General features: G+C 45.3%; 2 protein-coding genes across 2 annotated transcripts in view; both read left to right on the top strand.

Annotated features, from left to right (window-relative positions):
- The window catches only part of LOC120542799 (lectin-like), a 90,221-nt gene that overhangs the window by 17,750 nt on the left and 53,087 nt on the right, over positions 1-19,384 (top strand). The gene's annotated exons all lie outside the window — the stretch shown is intronic.
- LOC120542800 (lectin-like) overlaps positions 1,580-19,384 on the top strand; it is a 117,328-nt gene continuing 99,523 nt past the window's right edge. The window contains exons 1-2 of the mRNA XM_039775467.1: positions 1,580-1,678; positions 7,600-7,734. Coding sequence (XP_039631401.1) covers positions 1,655-1,678; positions 7,600-7,734 — 159 coding nt within the window. The 5' untranslated portion in view covers positions 1,580-1,654. The remainder of the gene's footprint in view (positions 1,679-7,599; positions 7,735-19,384) is intronic.

The raw sequence follows: 19,384 nt of genomic DNA, 5'->3' as shown, positions 1-19,384 counted from the left end.
TTTATTTTGTGGTGACTTTTATTATGGTGGCAAACAGGGCTTTGTATCCAAACTTTTTAAATTAACAATTGTGATTGGCACTACAATGTCTACTCAATATGATGCCAGTCACATGTCCAGCAACCAAGCCACCTTCAAATATGGCTGCAGTCATGAAAAGTCACAAAACTGACAAAATACTGAATAGTAACAATAATGTCAAATTAAACAATGCCCAGTTCATAACCACCAAGAACAATGGAGAATATGTGGGTGTGTCTGGCTAATTCAGTGCACATCACGGGGTCCAATCATCTGAGGGGCGAAGGCTCACTGGAGAGGTAAACGCGAACATCAAAGCTGAGGAAGTGGCTGCTGGCCATGTGTCCTCTCACACATTTTGCTGTTCTTCTCACTGGTCTTCATGACACTGATTTGCACATCATCACATTTTTTTCTTTTCCAGAAATCTGACCACAATGGCCACAATGCTCTCTTTGCTACTGATTGGTTTGACTGTGAGTCTCAGCGTCATGGCAGGTAAGTCCAGATTGATGTGCATCTAACTTAAGTGTTTTGTTTTGTCACAGCACCAACGTCAGCAGGCCATCTCAATGAGGGTCACAACTCCAAACTTCACCCTACAAAGGCAAGATGTCCTTTCTGAGCCGGTGATGCCAGGTTGGTCATCTCCATCTGAGGACCGGAGTTTTCTTTTTTTGCACACACCACTTAACTAAAGTCTCTGATAGAAGTCATGATTTGTAAGGTTCAAGGTGATGGTACACTCAATGGTCATTCAGGTTCACTCACCTTCATAGAAGGTCAGCTGAATTGGGGGCACAGCCATTCTGCATTGACAAGCTGTTAGAAGACCCTCAGGCATCTGTGAACAATGGACCCCAGACTTGAGTGCCTGTGGTCTGTGCTCAGGACCTGAGGGAGGTTGCATTGGCACAAGTAGCTGTCATAGCTCTAAAAGCGTAAATAGGCCATCGGCCACAGGGGACAGTAATGTGAACCTTGGGCGCAGATATCTTAAAAGTGGGAGAAATCAGCAGAATATTGAGATGGAGGCTGTGGAGAGGAGTGTGTTTATTGGACAGTCTGTCTGCGGACTGCTGGGTCCCTATGAGGAAGGGTTCAAGGCTACAAAGACACCTGCAGCCATTAGGTGGAGCTCTAGTGCTCAACTTATGGTGCAAAATGCTAATGTCTTTTTGGAAACCCCTCCATCCCCCAAAGTTTTCTCTGCCTGATACCTAAAAGCTCCTTTTGATGACATTGGAGTCATGTGGGGAGTATGACAAGGGTCCAGTAGGCAGGAGGATGAGAGGGCAGCCCTGAGGTAAAGAATTGGGAAGGTGAAATCAAGAAGAGTTCAATTGTGAGACAATACATAAAGCCCTCACTAGGCAGACGGTGCTGTTTTCTGTAGTGACAGACGAGATGGCAGGTCACAAGGGCAATGCAAGGCTAGGAGATTTAATGTCTTTCAAAGCTCAAAAACCAGACGTTAGTGTCCACAGATCTTGCAATTGTGTAGGACTCTACGATCTTCTAATGGCCTCCATTAATCAATAATGTCTCATTTGCAGATGTTTCCTTCTGTCAAGGCTTCTGTGAACAGGGATAGGTGAGCTATTCTGGCCAATGTTACCAATTTTTCTCAGTGATGAAGACCTGGGTTGAAGCCGAGGTAAAGTCCCACTGTAACTGGCACAGGGAGAATGGTGTGACTGAGTGGAGTTGCTGCCTTTTAATGAGTTTTGGTAACAAGTTCAACATTTAGTAGTGTTCAGTCTTAGTGTGCTTCATGCCATTTTTGTGCATTTTTTTCCTCGGCCATTTTGCCTTGACATGAAAAAATGATGGCAGGCCGCAAAGATGAGAGAGAATGAGCCCAGAAGACAAAATAGGAGTTGAAATTACATGCACAAGTCAAAAAATGGGTTGGCTCCATGCTCCCTGATCGATTCCAGGAACCTCTTGAACCCGGGACCATCCATAGTCAGAAACCGGGATGAGTCGGGCAAATGAGGCCACACACATTCATCAAGGGGTTGGTGCAAAAGTGTTCAGTGCTTTGATTTCAAATCCAAACAAAGGCAAACAATGCAGTGTAAAAGATCTGGACCCCCGTCCTACAGTTCTGGTCAAAGCCTGCCTCCGCTCTCTGGTCCCCCTTATCTCTGCTATAATCCACTCCTCTCACGACTGGTGCTGTTCCTTCATCTTTTAAAACTACTGCAATAACCCCAATACTGAAAAAAACTGGTGCTGATCCTACTAATTTCAGTAATTTTCATCCTACTTCTAATCCACTCTTCATTTCCAAAATTCTTGAAAAAATAGTGTCTATTCAACTTCACTCTCATTTATCTCAAAATAATCTGTATGAACAGTTCCAGTCTGGTTCTCATCCCCTCCACAGTACAGAAACGGCACTTATAAAAATGACTACTAACCTCCTTATCTGCGGTAGACTCGCGCCCTGCCCAGGGTATGTTTCCTGCCTTGCACCCTGTGTTGGCTGGGATTGGCTCCAGCAGACCCCCGTGACCCTGTAGTTAGGATATAGCGGGTTGGATAATGGGTGGATTGACCTCCTTATGGCAGCTAATTCTGGTTTAATTCCTGTTTAATTCCTGTTCTCATCCTCCTTGATCTAGCAGCTGTGGCCCAGGAGGAGGAGAGGAGGGCTTGTGCCTCCTCCAGACCGCGAGGGGGCGTCCGCCCTGGTTATATTGGGGACCACGGGTGCAGGGCTTGGAAGCCCAGCCCTGTAGGGACCAGTGGTCACCGCCAGGCGGCGCCCCGATGCCGGTTTACCCTGTGTGGTCTTTGGCTGGGGATGGAGCCCGGCCGGGACGCCTTGGAAGACTGGAGGAGGGCGTGTACCTCCTCCAGACTGAGTGGGGGCGTCCTTCCTGGTTAGGCAGGGGGCCTCGGGTACAGGGCTTGGAAGCCCAGCCCTGTAGGGACCCTTGGCCACCGCCAGGCGGCGCCCCGGTGCCTAATTATCCCGGGAGCCCGGCACTTCCGCCACACCAGGAAGTGCCGGGGAAGACTTTGTGTGGCGCCGGAGAGCCTCCAGGAAAGCAGCCGACACTTCCGCCACGCTGGGGCGTGGCTAAGGAGAAGAGGCCGGAAACACCTGGGGCTCATCCGGGGGCATTATTTAAGGGGCCGCCTCCCTCCAGTCATTGGTGGAAGTCGGGAGGCAGAAGACGGAGCTGGAGAGAGGACAGGAGGCGGCCAGAGGAAAGGCACAGTGACTGTGGGCCCTGGACTTTTGGGGGATTCGGTGCTAAAGGCACTGGGGTTTTGTGAGTGCACGAATTTATAACTTGTATATATTGTAAATAAACAGTGTGTGGTGAAAAATATGTCGTCCGTCTGTCTGTGCTGGGGCAAGCGTTCACACAGCCTTTGTCACTATTTGTCACAGTACTCTTCTCAATAGATTATCTTCAGTTGGCATTACCCACACACCACTAGATTGGTTCAGATCCTACCTCTCAGGCCGCACTCAGCTTGTTCAACTTAAAACCTTAACATCCCAACCTCTTTCCCCTTGGTAATATCTTTCGTAAATATGACATTAGCTTCCACTGTTATGCTGATGACTCCCAGCTCTATGTCACTAGCAAACCTACAGATGCCCGAGCCACCTCATGTGACTCCTCTCGATGTGGAGGAGTAGCGGCTCTACTCTGAGCCCCTCCCGGATGACTGAGCTTCTCACCCTATCTTTAAGGGAAAGCCCAGACACCCTGCGGAGGAAACTCATTTCAGCCGCTTGTATTTGCGATCTCGTTCTTTCGGTCACGACCCATAGCTCTTGACCGTAGGTGAGGGTAGGAACGTAGATGCAGAGCCCGCATCACTGTGGATGCCGCACCGATCCGCCTGTCGATCTCATGCACGAGTCGAGGTTCTCCTCATTGGTACAAAATCCACATTATCTAAAACTGATCACTTTTCATTTGTTATTGATCATTCCTCTGTCTCCCCTTCCCCACAGGTGTCATCCTTGACAGTACTTTATCCTTTCAGTCCCACATCAGTAACATCTCCCGGTCTCCATATTTCCACCTGCGTAACGTTAATTGTATTCACCTCCCTCCCCCCATCCCTCACTTCCCACACCACTGCTATCCTTGTTCATAGTCTCGTCACTTCTCGTCTCCATTACTGCAATTCCCTTTTCTTTGGTCTTTCTCGCAAATCTCTTTATAAGTTTCAACTGGTGCAGAATTCAGCTGCCCACCCACATCATTGCTAGAACCCCCCTCCACTCACCAGATCACTCCCGTTTTGCAGCAGCTTCATTGGCTTCCAGTTCAATTCCGAATTCAATTCAAAATTCTTCTACTAACTTTTAAGGCTCTCCACAACCTCGTCCTCCATATCTGTCTGACCTCCTCCATGTTGCCATTCCCTCCTGCACTCTCAGATCCTCTTCCTCCATCCACTTGACTGTCCACTTGCTGTTACTGTTCCTATGGCACTCACTACCACCTGAGCTTCGAAATATTGAATCATTTTCACTTTTCAAACCTAAACTTAAAACTCATTTGTTTAAGATGGCTTTTTCTCTTTGATTATTATTGCTGTCTGATTTTAACTTTTGTATTTTACTTTTGTTTATAATCTGTGTTTTCTCTATTGTTCGGTGTCCTTTAGTGTTTAGAAAGGTGGCAACAAATCAATAAAATGTATTATTATTATTATTATTAAATATTCCATAAAATAACTGATGTCTGTGAGTTAAAATCTCGAGATACAATCAGTGTAAAACAAACAGTCATCCGGTGTTTAATCTTCCTCCTTTCGTCCCACACAAGCCCTCTGTGTCTCCCTGGCTCACCCACAGCTCGCTCAGCTGGTGGAGACTCTAGCAGCCGCAGTCCTCCTCACTGATCACCATCTTGGCTACATCGTTCAGCATCACAAGATGGCTCAGGGTTGGTTGTCCTCCCACTTCCCCTCCCTTCCTACTCCCTTGGTATCCTGAGGAGGACTCCACTGTCATGTAACCTGAAGCTCTGAAACATCAGATGATCTGCCCCTAGAGTGCCAATCCTTTGCTCCTCCGTGAGGCTAACAATCGCTCTTCCTCCTGCTCACCGCTGGCCGACTCGCTCTGCTAACGTGCTGTGTGCTCTCATGTTCTGTTTTCGTGATCCTCTCTTGTTCTCCCTTCTGAGACTCCATGCCTGATTGGGTGCAGATGTGATCCTCTGCCTACTCCGCGGTGTGAATGAGGCACCTGACTGATCTGTCGCCATTTGCTTGTGAGTGTGCGATCAGCCAAGCACTCCAATCAGCCCAGGAGCGAGTGCTGCCATCCGCACACCCACACCCAATCACATTCTGCACACTCCAGGACTACACTGTTTATTTAAAACTGGTAATTGAGGACATATGTCATAAATTATAGTCAAAATCCTAGGCAATGGTTCTTTTTAATCACATAGATTTACCAAAGAACACACACAAAGAGTTTGTCTGAAAATCACAATCTTGGACACTTTGAAAAACTGACACACTGATCTTAAACTGTCACAGTAACAATGTCACCATTCATGAGTTTGGGGTGTCACATGATAGCAACAAAACATCTAAATATGGAAGTGCCCATGAAAAACAAAATGAATTCACATAATAACAAAACTATAACTTGGAAAAATAACATCTAATTCAAAATGAAATCAAAGCAGAAATAATTACATATTTCAGTTTATCATAGAATTAAACCCTAGAGTGGCCAGAAAAATTAAATCGAGGTAAAACTAGACTAGAAAAAACTTCCCATGACATCATAACATCTGCCAGCTACATCCTTGTACTGCTGTGGTACGGTCCTGAGGTGACCCTACTGTCCCCTTTATGCTCTTCATCATGTAGACCATCACAGAATGTCCCAAATCCCATATTATTTCCGCACTGTCAGGATTGGCTGCTATTGTAGTTCAACGCCTCCCTTTTTCCTTTACATTTACAACCCCAGAAAATTAGATGGAGCACCAGAACGGGCAGGAGAGAAGGTTACACATTTATTCATTTATTATACATGAAACGCCTAAAACAACTGAGCACAATGAAGGTTGGTAAAGAAATACACCCGGGATAGTAGAACACCAGGTGGCACTCTGTCTTGGTATGTTGAACTGGCCAGTGCCCTTGATGGCCTCTTTTCAGGACAGAAAATGGCAGAGACGGGCACTGTGGCCCCTCTGCACAGGGCAGCCAGGAGAGAGAGAGACAGAGACCTCAAACCTAAGCCAGTCCTTTGCTTTCCAAGCACACCACATGGACAAAGGTGACTGTCCTGATTCAGTGACCGATCCTATTGAGCCATAACTGAGTCCTCCAGGCCAGCCCACTGTGTGTTTCTACTTCCTCTCCAATATCAGACAAACAACTAAGATTTAAGATACAAGAGTTCAATTTGTCACACACAGAGTTCTGAAGGTACAACGTGCAGTAAATGAACAGCTACTCTAATCCAAGATTGTGCAAAACAAAAGCAAACACACAATAGAATAAATAACAAAACAGAAAAGGACAATAAAATGAACTAAGTTAAGTAAGATTGCTGGGGTTGGTGGAGTCCATGATTATTTGAATTGCTCTGGTCCTGCAGCGCTTGGTGTGGATGATCTGCAGAGAGGGCAATGCTGACCTTAAGGCACCACTGTCTGCAGGGCTTTGCCATCTTGGACTGAACAATTCCCAAACCATGATGTGCAGAATAAAGGAAGGTTACACTGGCAGTTTGGGTGTACACTGCCTTCTCAAACCTGTCTTCCAGTCCAGGTGGTCCTCCTGGGAGAAGGGGACATAAAATGTACTAAAACGACAGAACCATTCTGGTCAGTCACCTAAAAGCCATACCTGTGGTCATAGATGGTGAAAACCATGGGGAGAAGAAGTTACAATGGCTTATTATCAGAAGGCCACTTCTTTCTTTAAGTCACCACCATTAATCCTTAAATGTGGTTATAATACACAGTTATAGTAATGGTGGACTTTACAGATACACACCCAAGTGAAACAACAGCAAATGAACTTTAGGAAAGCAATGCGTCAGAAAACAGATGCTTTGTTGTGTTGTCCGTTAGCTGCCCTCATGTCTCCTCTGCATATTTTCAGTTCTCTGCACATTTTAATCCCCAAAATAACCCTTTGTTTTATTTATTATTCTGCTGCACATTTTCAGCTGTCAGCGACTGCCCATCTTTTGGTCTCTCAGTTTCTCTCTGTTAATTTCTGTCTCTCTCTCACACACACACACCATTAAAGACAAAGGGAGCAAGAAACAATAAGTTAGTAAGATCAAGATGGCATCCTGTCAAGAACATGCTGCGGGCATTGATTGGTAAGGCCAATCAGACAGACCTGCTGTGGTGTGACTCGAGTGATACACCAACAATAAGGACTTCATCTGAAGCTCAGTGGATATGGGACAGCCACTGCGTCAGGGGTCTTGTGAAATCTCCACAAATAAAATGACATCCTGACACTAATGATGACAACAGACAGTTTTGTTTTCTTGTCCTCTGCCGTGTACCCCAAGCTGCTTTAACGCAGACCCTCTCTGTCATCCCCTAGGCATTCTGTCTCAACCTCGGAGGACACCTCGCCTCAGTGCACAACGCCGATGCCAATAAATATATCACCAGTTTCATTAAAAGCAAGGACTCTTCTGGCCCTGTCACTTGGCTTGGAGCCTCCGACTGCCAGCAGGTAAGCAGGCATCTCGTCTGTTCCTCAGAGTGTTTCAGGTGGATGTTGACCATCGAGGAGGTCAAGTGGTTACAAACATGAAAACCTGATACAAGGCTGAGCCAACTGCTTACTGCAAAGCTTGTGTTTTCTAGATTTCAGTGTGGCTCTGGACAGACGGGTCAAAATGGGATTATACAAACTGGGATAAAGGTGAACCCAACAACAACTTCTTTATGGAGAGGTGCCTTCATATCAACTATGCAGGTAATGAACGAGTTTGGTGTCAGGAGCAATGAAGTTGATGTGCAGTGGCGCTGTAACGTCTCATTTTACTTCAATGTGTTCATCCATTTCTGGGCTGGATTCAGACTTTCGGTCAGCTGTGTGTCACAGGACAGTAGTGTTGTGTTAGTGGTTGGCGGGTGGTCTGTGAGCACTCAAGATATTACTGGACACGTCACTGCTGTGGGTTTCTCTGTAACAGTTTAACACATTTTAAAGAATCCTTTGGTATAACATATATAAGAGAGAACTTGTGTGTATGTGTGTGTCTGCTGTAGCAGTAGGTGGGAAAGTCCTAAACATATGTGTTTAAAATAATCAGCAAGGCCGTAGGTGGGTGAGAAAGGCACATCTTGAGCAAATCCCAATATTATTGAAGATGTTCATTAGAGACAAAGCATGAGTTGCTTTTAGGACGTGATGAGTGTGACGGCATATTTGAGTATCGTAAGTAAGGAGCCCCATAATAAAGAAGAATGATTTATTTTACATTTACTCTCTTGGTTGACGCCTTTATACAAAGCAACTTACAGAAACGGTTGACATAATCAAGTAAATATCAGTGATTTATCCTGTAAAGGTCTCAGGGTGACGCTGTTCTTACTTTCAGACTCTTTCATCACAGTGACCTGAACAGCAAGTCCCCAGGCCCCACTACAAAGAGACCTGTAAAATATGCAGCTCCACTTGTTGTCACAGACAAAGCAGCAGATCAAGCCGAAGAGAAGGTTTACACTTGCATTCATGTATTATAGGTTAGCATTCTGTCATTTTAGGTTCCTAAATGTGCTGGAAAGCAACCAAGATAATGAGTGTGACAAATCACACCAATGCAACTTGGATGGATGGCAACTCATCTGCTAGGATCTGGCATCCAGTATGAATAAATGCCAATATGCCGGTGTGGTCTCTGAAATGAACGAGACGTGAAGTAAGCTGATGTGTCACCTGAGCTTATGCTGGTCTTATGCTTCCTTGACGCACCTCTTGGACCAGTGGGATGTTGGAGTGTTGAGGCCAACTATCCTGTTGTGTTCAGGCCTCCCTTTGACCAATCTTGGCTCGGTACGACTTAAGTGCTTTACTGCAGCCCTTGTTTGTTGTCTTTGCATGTTTACAGCTGGCATGTGGCGGCCCTACTTCTTATTTTACAGTGGTTCTGATCTTGTATTCTCTGAGTAGAACAAGATCGTATCTGTTACTGGTTCTGCTTTAATCTCCATGTGATAAATAAAGCAGGTAAAAAGATCTCATCTACGACCCGAGTAGAACAAGGCCAAAGAAAAGTTTCTTTTCTAACTAGTAAAAGTTTTTCTAAATTCATACCTTCATCATGACAAAGATGCAGGTCTTGTTCTGTAAAATAAGAAAGTACGTCACCCCAAACAAACCTGCTGTCACTCCACCTCTTGATAAGGAATGGAACAGAGAATCGTCATCGGTGAGCCTGCTCCCCACCTAGCTAGCCCAGTTCTTCTCCAAAAGTGCCATTTAAGTAGAGAGTGCTAGAAAACAGGCATTCTGTGTTCAGATTATCAAACCGTACAGACCAACCGCTTACGAGAGAGAAAACTGTCTGCGTCTTCTTGTGCCGTCTTACCCATTGTACTACTTCATGGAGGATCTTCCAAGGCTTCTCCTCTGGTGCCATGTCATTCGTGTCTTGTCACACAGTATCTTGGATCAGAGCGGTGCAACCCGTTAAACTTTGTGAACGAGTTCTCTGTATGACCCTAAATGGGTTACTAGTCTTGGCACCTAACCATCCTAACTCTCATTATTTCAGATTCACACTTTACCTTCTTAACACCTCAGTGATCTGTTTGTGTATTTTGCCTCACCGTATCCAACTGCTCTCCTTGTTCTTTTGTGCCTGACAGGTACGCTCTTGTCGATGCCTTACTGTGCGTATTTATCTTCTGTTATCATTTGTTCACCTGAAATAGTCAGAGTGGTGTGAGGCCTTCTGAAGAGGACAGGGTGTTGGCTTTGAGGCTTAGGATCTGCGCCATTATCTGGAAGGTTGCAGGTTCAAATTCCTGTTACTACCAAAATGGGTCTGTCTTGTCTTGATAGAGTATTATTTTGCTCTACTTTTCCCTTTTCTATTGTTAATATGTAGCCTTTGTCAGAACGCCTCCAATCTCACAGACTTACCACTGTTTATAAGGTATTATAGTATATCACTTCTCCCCACCTTCCCTTCTACATCTATGACCTCAGGCAATTAGGTATAGTAAAAGACAAGCAAGAGTTAAGTTACAATTTAAACAATGTATTATTGATAATAACAATATGCAAAGTACATTTGAACATTGGCAATCATACAACCTGATAAATGCTGATGTGTAGTTTCAGGCAGCACACAGACCTGTTAGTTACTTAAAATTTCTCTAGTTAAGGCCTCATTTGTGGTCACCTTTCCTGTCTCAATTTGGCAGCCGAGCTGTGCTCTTCATCATGTTGTCCTTTTCAGTTCATGGTGTGAGATGGTCTTCATCAATTTTGTAAGACAGAGAGAGTGTGAGGTAAAGCAAGCACATTTATAGGTTTTCTGTCCAACCCCTACAGCCAATAGGACATCATGGTACTTAAAGGCTTCTGTTACAAGCCAGTTCCAAACAGCTACACTTCAGACCTATGGGGGGGACAGAACACCTTCCCACCTGCCACCCTCCAAACCAGGTGTTAAGGTAAAGCTTGGCAGTTAGGCAGCCTGGCTTTCCTGTGGGAGTTGACTAGGAGTTCAGCAGAGACATATTAGCCAAACTTGTTGGAGGAACTTTTTCCCCTAAGCCTGTCATAAAAATACAAAGAGACTCAGTCTTTAAATGGGGGGAAGGGGTTCTTAAACCATTAAACCATTGCTGTTATTATCAATAATGTAACACTAATATTACATTTGCTTTGTCTAAGTTACAAATAAAGACATATAAAATATTTATCAACTTGTATGCAAAATTTCACATCACAATAGGGTCCTACTCTGCTGGGCCCTTGAGCAACCTGCAATTGGTCCAGGGGTGCTGTACAATGGCTGACCCTGCACTCTGACCCCAAGGGGTATGTCAAAATGAACAAATTCCTAATACAAGATATTGCTTATGGTGAAATAAAGAACCACAACAACAATAAAAAAGAAAGAGCCAGGGAAAGCACATCTGAATCCCACCAGCCTGCGAAAAGGCAGCACAGCTTAAACTTAAAACATTTACGCTAAAACCCCTGGGAAGTACAGAGCAATGTAACAAAAAGACAGAAGACTGTATTAACAAAAAGTTCAAAAGGAGGCAAAAAGAATTTGTCAATAAGGCAACCCCAAGCAAACAAGTCCTAAAACACTAAGCAGAAATCAGAATCTCAAAAACAGGAGCAGAATAATTGAAAAGCCAGTAAATACAAAAAATAAGGAATAGCGAAAAGGAAAAACTCACCAACAGAGACTGCAACTCCTGTGAGCCTTTACAGGGCGGGGTGGGGGGGCAGTCCCTCAACAGAGATTGGCAGGAGGCCCCACCTCCAGGGGAACCACCGAAAAAACACAAAGGACATTACAGAACTAATTTAAGGACATAGAAACTGACATCAAATATGGAGGAATATTTCGTACAAAATTAAATAAATAAATAAATGCACAAATAAATAAAAGTGCTGTGAAGTGTGAACAGAAATAAATGTGTCATGAAATGAGAGCCTAAATAAATAAATATGTCATGAAATATGTTTTTTGTTGCTTATTTATTTATTTAATTTTGTCCGTAACATTCCTCCAAGCCATCAGGAAATACAACTTAAAATAAACTGTCACTTTCACTCGTCAAAGTTGAGAGGGTGGGCTCTAACACACCCTCTAGTTACTGATTGGTGAAATGTGATTGGGAGGAATGGACCCCCCGATCTGAACCCGAGCGGTGTTTTGTTATTGGACTTCTGTGCTCGTCACGAATTGTCCATAACGAACACCATGTTCAAGCATAAGGGTGTTCATATGTGCACTTGGCACCAGGACACCCTAGGCCTCAGTTCGATGATCGACTTTGTGGTCGTGTCATCGGACTTGCGGCCACATGTCTTGGACACTTGGGTGAAGAGAGGGGCAGAGCTGTCAACTGATCACCACCTGGTGGTGAGTTAGCGTCGATGGTGGGGGAGGATGCCGGGTAGGCCCAAACGTGTGAGGGTCTGCTGGGAACGTCTGACAGAGCCCCCTGTCAGAAATAGCTTCAACTCCCACCTCCGGCAGAACTTCAACCACGTCCCGAGGGAGGTGGGGGACATTGAGTCTGAATGGGCCATCTTCCGTGCCTCTATTGTTGAGGCGGCTGACCAGAGCTGTGGCCATAAATTGGTCGGTGCCTGTCATGGCAGCAATCCCCGAACCCGTTGGTGGACACCGGCGGTGAGGGATGCCGTCAAGCTGAAGGAGGAGTCCTGCCAGACCCTTTTGTCCTGTGGGACTCTGGAGGCAGCTGATAGGTACCGGCAGGCCAAGTGGAATGTGACTTCGGTGGTTGCTGAGGTGTGGGAGGAGTTTGGGGAGGCCATGGAGAACGACTTTCAGACGGCTTCGAGGAGATTCTGGTCCACCATCCGGCATCTCTGGAGGGGGAGGCAGTGCAGTGTCAACACTGTATATGGTGGGGATGGTGCGCTGCTGACCTCGACTTGGGACTTTGTGGGTCGGTGGGGGGAGTACTTGAAAACCTCCTCAATCCCATTAACATGCCTTCCAACGAGGAAGCAGAGCCTGGGGACTCCGAGGTGAGCTCCACCATCTCTGGGACTGAGGTCACCGAGGTGGTCAAAAAACTCCTTGGTGGCAAGGCCCCAGGGGTGGATGAGATACGCCCAGAGCTCCTCAAGGCTCTGAATGTTGTAGGACTGTCTTGGTTGACATGTCTCTGCAACATCGCATGGACATCGGGGACAGTGCCTCTGGATTGGCAGACCGGGGTGGTGGTCCCCTCTTTAAAAAGGGGACCGGAGGGTGTGTTCCAACTACAGAGGGATCACACTCCTCAGCCTCCCTGGAAAAGTCTATTCGGGGGTTCTGGAGAGGAGGGTCCGTCGATTCAGGAGGAACAGTGTGGTTTTCGTCCAAATTGCGGAACAGTGGACCAGCTCTACATCCTTGGCAGGGTCGTGGAGGGTGCATGTGAGTTTGCCCGACCGGTCTACATGTGTTTTGTGGACTTGGAAAAGGCGTTCGACCGTGTCCCTTGGGGAATCCTGTGGGGGGTCCTCCAGGAGTATGGGGTACCGGACCCCCTGATAAGAGCTGTTCGGTCTCTGTACAACCGGTGTCAGAGCTTGGTCCACATTGCCAGCAGTAAGTCGAACCCGAATCCAGTGAGAGTTGGACTCCGCCAGGGCTGCCCTTAGTCACCAATTCTCTTTATAACTTTTATGGACAGAATTTCTAGGGGCAGCCAGGGTGTTGAGGGGGTCTGGTTTGGTGGACTCAGGATTGGGTCACTGCTTTTTGCAGATGATGTTGTCCTGTTTGCTTCATCAGGCCGTGATCTTCAGCTCTCTCTGGATCGGTTCACAGCTGAGTGTGAATAAGCACCTCCAAATCCAAGACCATGGTCCTCAGCTGGAAAAGGGTGGAATGCCCTCTCAGGGTTGGGAGCGAAATCCTGCCCCAAGTGGAGGAGTTCAAGTATCTCGGGGTCTTGTTCATGAGTGAGGGAAGAATGGAGCGTGAGATTGACAGGCGGATCGGTGCGGCTTCCACAGTGATGTGGGCTCTGCATCGGTCTGTCGTGGTGAAAAAAGAGCTGAGCAGTAAGACAAAGCTCTCAATTTACCAGTCGATCTACGTTCCTACCCTCACCTGTGGTCATGAGCTATGGGTAGTGACCAAAAGAACGAGATCGTAATACAAGCGGCTGAAATGAGTTTCCTCCGCAGGGTGTCTGGGCTTTCCCTTAAAGATAGGGTGAGAAGCTCAGAGTAGAGCTGCTGCTCCTCTGCATTGAGAAGAGTCAGAAGAGGTGGCTCGGGCATCTGATCAGAATGCCTTCTGGACGCCTCCCTGGTGAGGTGTTCTGGGCACGTCCAACTGGCAGGAGACCCCGGGAAAGACCCAGGACACGCTAGAGGGACTATGTCTCCCGACTGGCCTGGGAACACCTCAGGATTCTCCCGGAAGAATTAGAAGAATTGGCCAGGGAGATGGAAGTCTGGGCATCTCTGCTCAAGCTGCTGCCCCCGCGACCCAACCTTGGATAAGCTGAAGAGGATGGATGGATGGATCAATGGATGGCTTGTGTTTCTTCTTCTCTTTTCCTTTCCTTGCTTCATGTTAGCCTTAACAGTGGATATTCTGCATGGTAGCAGTTTGCATTTTTCCTGCCAACTATTGCAACTATCACATGGTGATTTTAATCACGACTGCATTATCACTTTCTATCTTAGTGATAGTATCCCTCCATATTTTTATGTTCCTAATTTTTTGACAATGTTCTCTGTGTTTCCTGTAACCCAAGACAATAACCGACCTGCAGCTGCTACTGTATTCTTCTCGCCTGACTTGCCTTTATGCAGCCACAATCTTGCAATTGTTGTTCTAAGTTCTGAGGTGTAGGTTCCTATTCTGCCTCTGGCACTATCATCGGATCAACTTGTCCATCTTCTAGCACCTGTACAGAAGGTGTCCATTCCCTGCTTTAGGCCAATAAGAGAAGCCATTTGGGATCTCATTTCTCATCTCCCCCTGCTTTTATTGGCCACTCCACTGGAAGATGACATAACATGTCTACGTCTGCGATCCTTATTTAATCTTCTTCACTGCTCCCATTTAGATGACAGATCATCCACATGTCTACTGACTGCCTTCATGTCCTTCCTCACCACATCCATAAGCCTCCTCTTCTTCTCTTGCCTTTGGTTCCATCCTCAACTTTCTTTCCCGATGTACCCCTCATCTCTCCTCTGCATGTGTGCAAACCATCTCACTCTCACCTTTCTCGCTTGGTCACCAAACTGTCATACCTATGTTGTTCCTCTAATGTATTCATCCCTAATCCTGTCTACCCTCGTTACTCTGAGCAGAAATCATAGCATCTTCTACTCCGCCATATCCAGCTCTGCCTTCTGTCTTTTCGTCAGTGCTACTATTGTTTCTTAAATTAACGGTGGATTATCTACTAAAACATCAAATAACGTGGACCCTCTGTTACCTTGTGCTCTTAACTCTGTGCTCTCCTTCTTATCATCCCATAACAAAATAATCAATCTGGGGGGCTGTTACAGGACAAGGTTACAAACTTGATCACCACAAGTAAAGAGCTTTAAACCAAACAGACAAAGACAAGCCCAGTTCACCTTCCCTTATCTACTAACAGCCTGCCCATCAAAGCCATCATCAACTAGAGGAATATCCACAGACCAAGAGAGTCTTCAAATGCTTCTTAAACACGTTGACGGAGTCAGCAGCTCAGACTGAGGTGGGCCGCTCGTTCCACCAGGTAGACACCACACATGAAGAGTCTGGAGTGAGATCTGATACCACAAAGATGGGGCGATCCTCAAACACTGTTCACTGGAAGACCTGGGTGGGCAATTAGGTGCAGAGTACCTTAGGTGTCAACCCACCATCAACTCTATAAGCCAACACCAAGGATTTGAATTAAATGTGTCCTGCAGCAGGCAGACAGTAGAGCGCCCTGAAAACAGGAGTGACATGACTCCTCCTGAAGCCTGACTGATTCGGGTTGAGTGAAGAGACGGACGGGTCTAACTGCCCACTTGAGATGGGTCAGGTGTGGGCTTTTTGAGATTAGTGCAGTTATTAGGGCCTGTTAGAACAGAGCAGGAAAAGGGCCTGTGCGGAGCAAGGTGTTGGTGAAGTGTAACTGCAGAAACGAGTGGAGGAGATGTGAGGGCTCAGCTTCAGTGGACGGGTAGTGGGCATCAAGAGGGGATGTTGGGAACATCAGGGATGGAGAGTGGTGAGTAAGCAGAGAACACTGTGCTGCGGTCAGGAGGGAGCAGACAAACTGGCAGGGGTGATGAGGATTGACTGCTGATGGCAGACAACTTTCTGTGAAAAAAGTTAGCAAAGTCTTCATCAGTCAAAGTGGTTGGAGGTGGCAATGGTGGAGAGAAGTGAAAGCAGAAAACAAGCTACGAATATCAGCAGTGCTTATCAATCCCGCACTGGAAGAAACTTGGTCTGGAGAAGAGAGGACGACAACAACAACATTTATTTCTGTTGCACAATTTCATATAAATAATGTAGCTGAAAGTGCTTTACATGATGAAGAAAAGAGAAATAAAAGACAAAGTAAGAATTAGAATAAGACAACACTAATTAACATAGAATAAGTGTAAAGTCCGATGGCCAGCGAGGACAGAAAAAACAAAAAAAAAACTCCAGACGGCTGGAGAGAAAAAAATAAAATCTACAGGGGGTTCAGACCATGAGACCACCCAGCCCACGCTGGGCATTCTACCTAACATAAATGACCTCAATTAGTCCTCTTTGTATTTAGGGTTCTCTTGGAAAGACATGATGATGAAGGTTATGTAGACTTCTGGCTTTTAATCCATCAATGTAGGAACATCATGGTGCTTTGATTAGGTGGTGGCGCAGATCACAGAAAACCAGGAAAAGAAACAGAAGAGAGAGTAGATAGATAGATAGATAGATAGATAGATAGATAGATAGATAGATAGATAGATAGATAGATAGATAGATAGATAGATAGATAGATAGATACTTTATTAATCCCAAGGGGAAATTCACATAATCCAGCAGCAATATACTGATACAAAGAAACAATATTAAATTAAATAATAATAAAAATGAAAAGAATTAAAATAAAATTAATGTTAGCATTTACTCCCCCGGGTGGAATTGAAGAGTTGCATAGTGTGGGGAGGAACGATCTCTTTAGTCTGTCAGTGGAACAGTCTGTCACTGAAGCTACTCCTCTGTCTGGAGATGACACTCTTCAGCGGATTCTTCATGATTGACAGGAGTTTGCTTAGTGCCCGTCGCTCTGCCACAGATGTTAAACTGTCCAACTTTACTCCTACAATAGAGCCTGCCTTCTTAACAAGTTTGTCCAGGCGTGAGGCGTCTTTCATCTTTATGCTGCCACCCCAGCACACCACCACGTAGAAGAGGGCACTCGCCACAACCATCTGGTAGAACATCTGCAGCATCTTACTGCAGATGTTGAAGGATGCCAACCTTCTCAGAAAGTATAGTCTGCTCTGACCTTTCTTACATAGAACATCAGTATTGGCAGTCCAGTCCAATTTGTCATCCAGCTGCACTCCCAGATATTTAAAGGTCTGCACCCTCTGCACAGTCACCTCTGATGATCATGAGGTCCATGAGGGGTCTGGTCCTCCTAAAATCCACCACCAGCTCCTTGGTCTTGCTGGTGTTAAGGTGTAAGTGGTTTGAGTCGCACCATTTAACAAAGTCTTTGATTACCTTTCTGTACTCCTCCTCCTGCCCACACCTGATGCAGCCCACCATAGCAGTGTCATCAGCGAACTTTTGCACGTGGCAGGACTCAGTCGTATTGGAAGTCTGATGTATATAGATTGAACAGGACCAGAGAAAGTACAGTCCCCTGCGGCGCCCCTGTATTCAATCAATCAATCAACATTTATTTCTATAGCACATATTCATACAAACAAATGTCGCTCAAAGTACTTTACAAAATGAATAGAGAAATAGAAGACACAATAAAAGATAAACATAAGTCAACATTAATTAACATAGAATAAGTAAGGTCCGATGGCCAGGGTGGACAGAAAAACAAAAAAAACCTCCAAAGGCTGGAGAAAAAATAAAATCTGTAGGGGTTCCAGACCACGAGACCGCCTGACCAGTCCCCTCTGGGCAATCTACCTAACATAAGTCAAACCGTCCTCTTTGTATTTAGGGTTTTCATAGAAGGACTTGATGATGATGGTCACGTAGACTTCTGGCTTTCAGTCCATCAATGTTGGTGCCTCATGATGCTTTGAGAAGGTGGTGGTGGCGCAGGCCGCCACCACAAAGAAACCAGAAAAAGAAACAGACGAGAGAGTTGGGGTCAGTATGGATTTTGGAGCCACTGTGAATAGTTATTATGAAGAACTGAACATACAGAGTATCAGGATTAAGTTAAAGTGAAGTTATAAAAAGGCCATGTTAAAGTAATGTGTTTTCAGCAGTGTTTTAAAGTGCTCTACTGTATCAGCCTGGCGAATTCCTATTGGCAGACTATTCCAGATTTTGGGTGCATAGCAACAGAAGGCCGCCTCACCACTTCTTTTAAGTTTAGCTTTGTATTGCTGCACACAATGTCAGACCTGCAGTTCCCAAGACGCACATACTGAGGTCTGTCTGTAAGATAGTCCACGATCCATGCCACCAGGTGTGAGTAGGGGTCAGTACGGATCTTAGAGCCACCATGAATAGTTATTATAATGAATTGAACATACAGAGTATCAGGATTAAATTACAGTGACGTTATGAGAAGGCCATGTTACAGTGATGTGCTCTCAGCTGTGTGTTAAACTGCTCTACTGTATCAGCCTGATGAATTCCTATTGGCAGGCTATTCCAGATTTTAGGTGCTAACAGCAGAAGGGCCGCCTCACCACTTCTTGTAAGTTTTGTTCTTGGAATTCTAAGGAGACACTCATTTGAGGATCTGAGGTTACAATTTGAAATATAAGGTGTCAGACATTCCGATATATAAGATGGAACGAGATTATTTAAGGCTTTATAAATCATAAGCAGTTTTTTAAAGTCAGTCCTGAATGACACAGGTGACCAGTGTAGTGACACTAAGACTGGTGTGATGTGCTCGGATTTTCTTTTCCTAGTTAGGATTCTAGCAGCTGCATTCTGTACTCGTTGCAAACGATTTATGTCTTTTTTGGGTAGTCCTGAGAGGAGTGCGTTACAGTAATCTAGTCGACTGAAAACAAAAGCATGAACTCATTTCTCAACATCTTTCAATGACTTTTGCTATGTTTCTTAAGTGAAAAAATGCTGTCCTAGTGATCTGATTAATATGCAATTTAAAATTCAGATCACAGTCAACAGTTACCCCTAAATTCTTTACCTCCGTCTTGACTTTTAATCCTTATGCATCAAGTTACTTCTAATAACCTCATTATCTCCATTATTGCCAATCACTAAAATTTATGTTTTCTGTTTTTTTAGCTTGAAAAATTTACTATTCATCCAATTAGAAACACAAGTCAGACATTGTGTTAGTGAATCAAGAGAGTCGGTGTCATCAGGTGCTATTGATAAGTACAGCTGTGTGTCATCAGCATAGCTGTGGTAGCTCACGTTGTGCTCTGAGATAATCTGACCTAACGGAAGCATGTAGATTGAGAAGAGCAGTTGACCCAGGATAGAGCC

The sequence above is a fragment of the Polypterus senegalus genome, chromosome 13 (assembly GCF_016835505.1).
Source record: "Polypterus senegalus isolate Bchr_013 chromosome 13, ASM1683550v1, whole genome shotgun sequence".
NCBI classification, from domain to species: domain Eukaryota; kingdom Metazoa; phylum Chordata; class Cladistia; order Polypteriformes; family Polypteridae; genus Polypterus; species Polypterus senegalus.
This window is presented reverse-complemented; position numbering and strand designations above follow the sequence as displayed.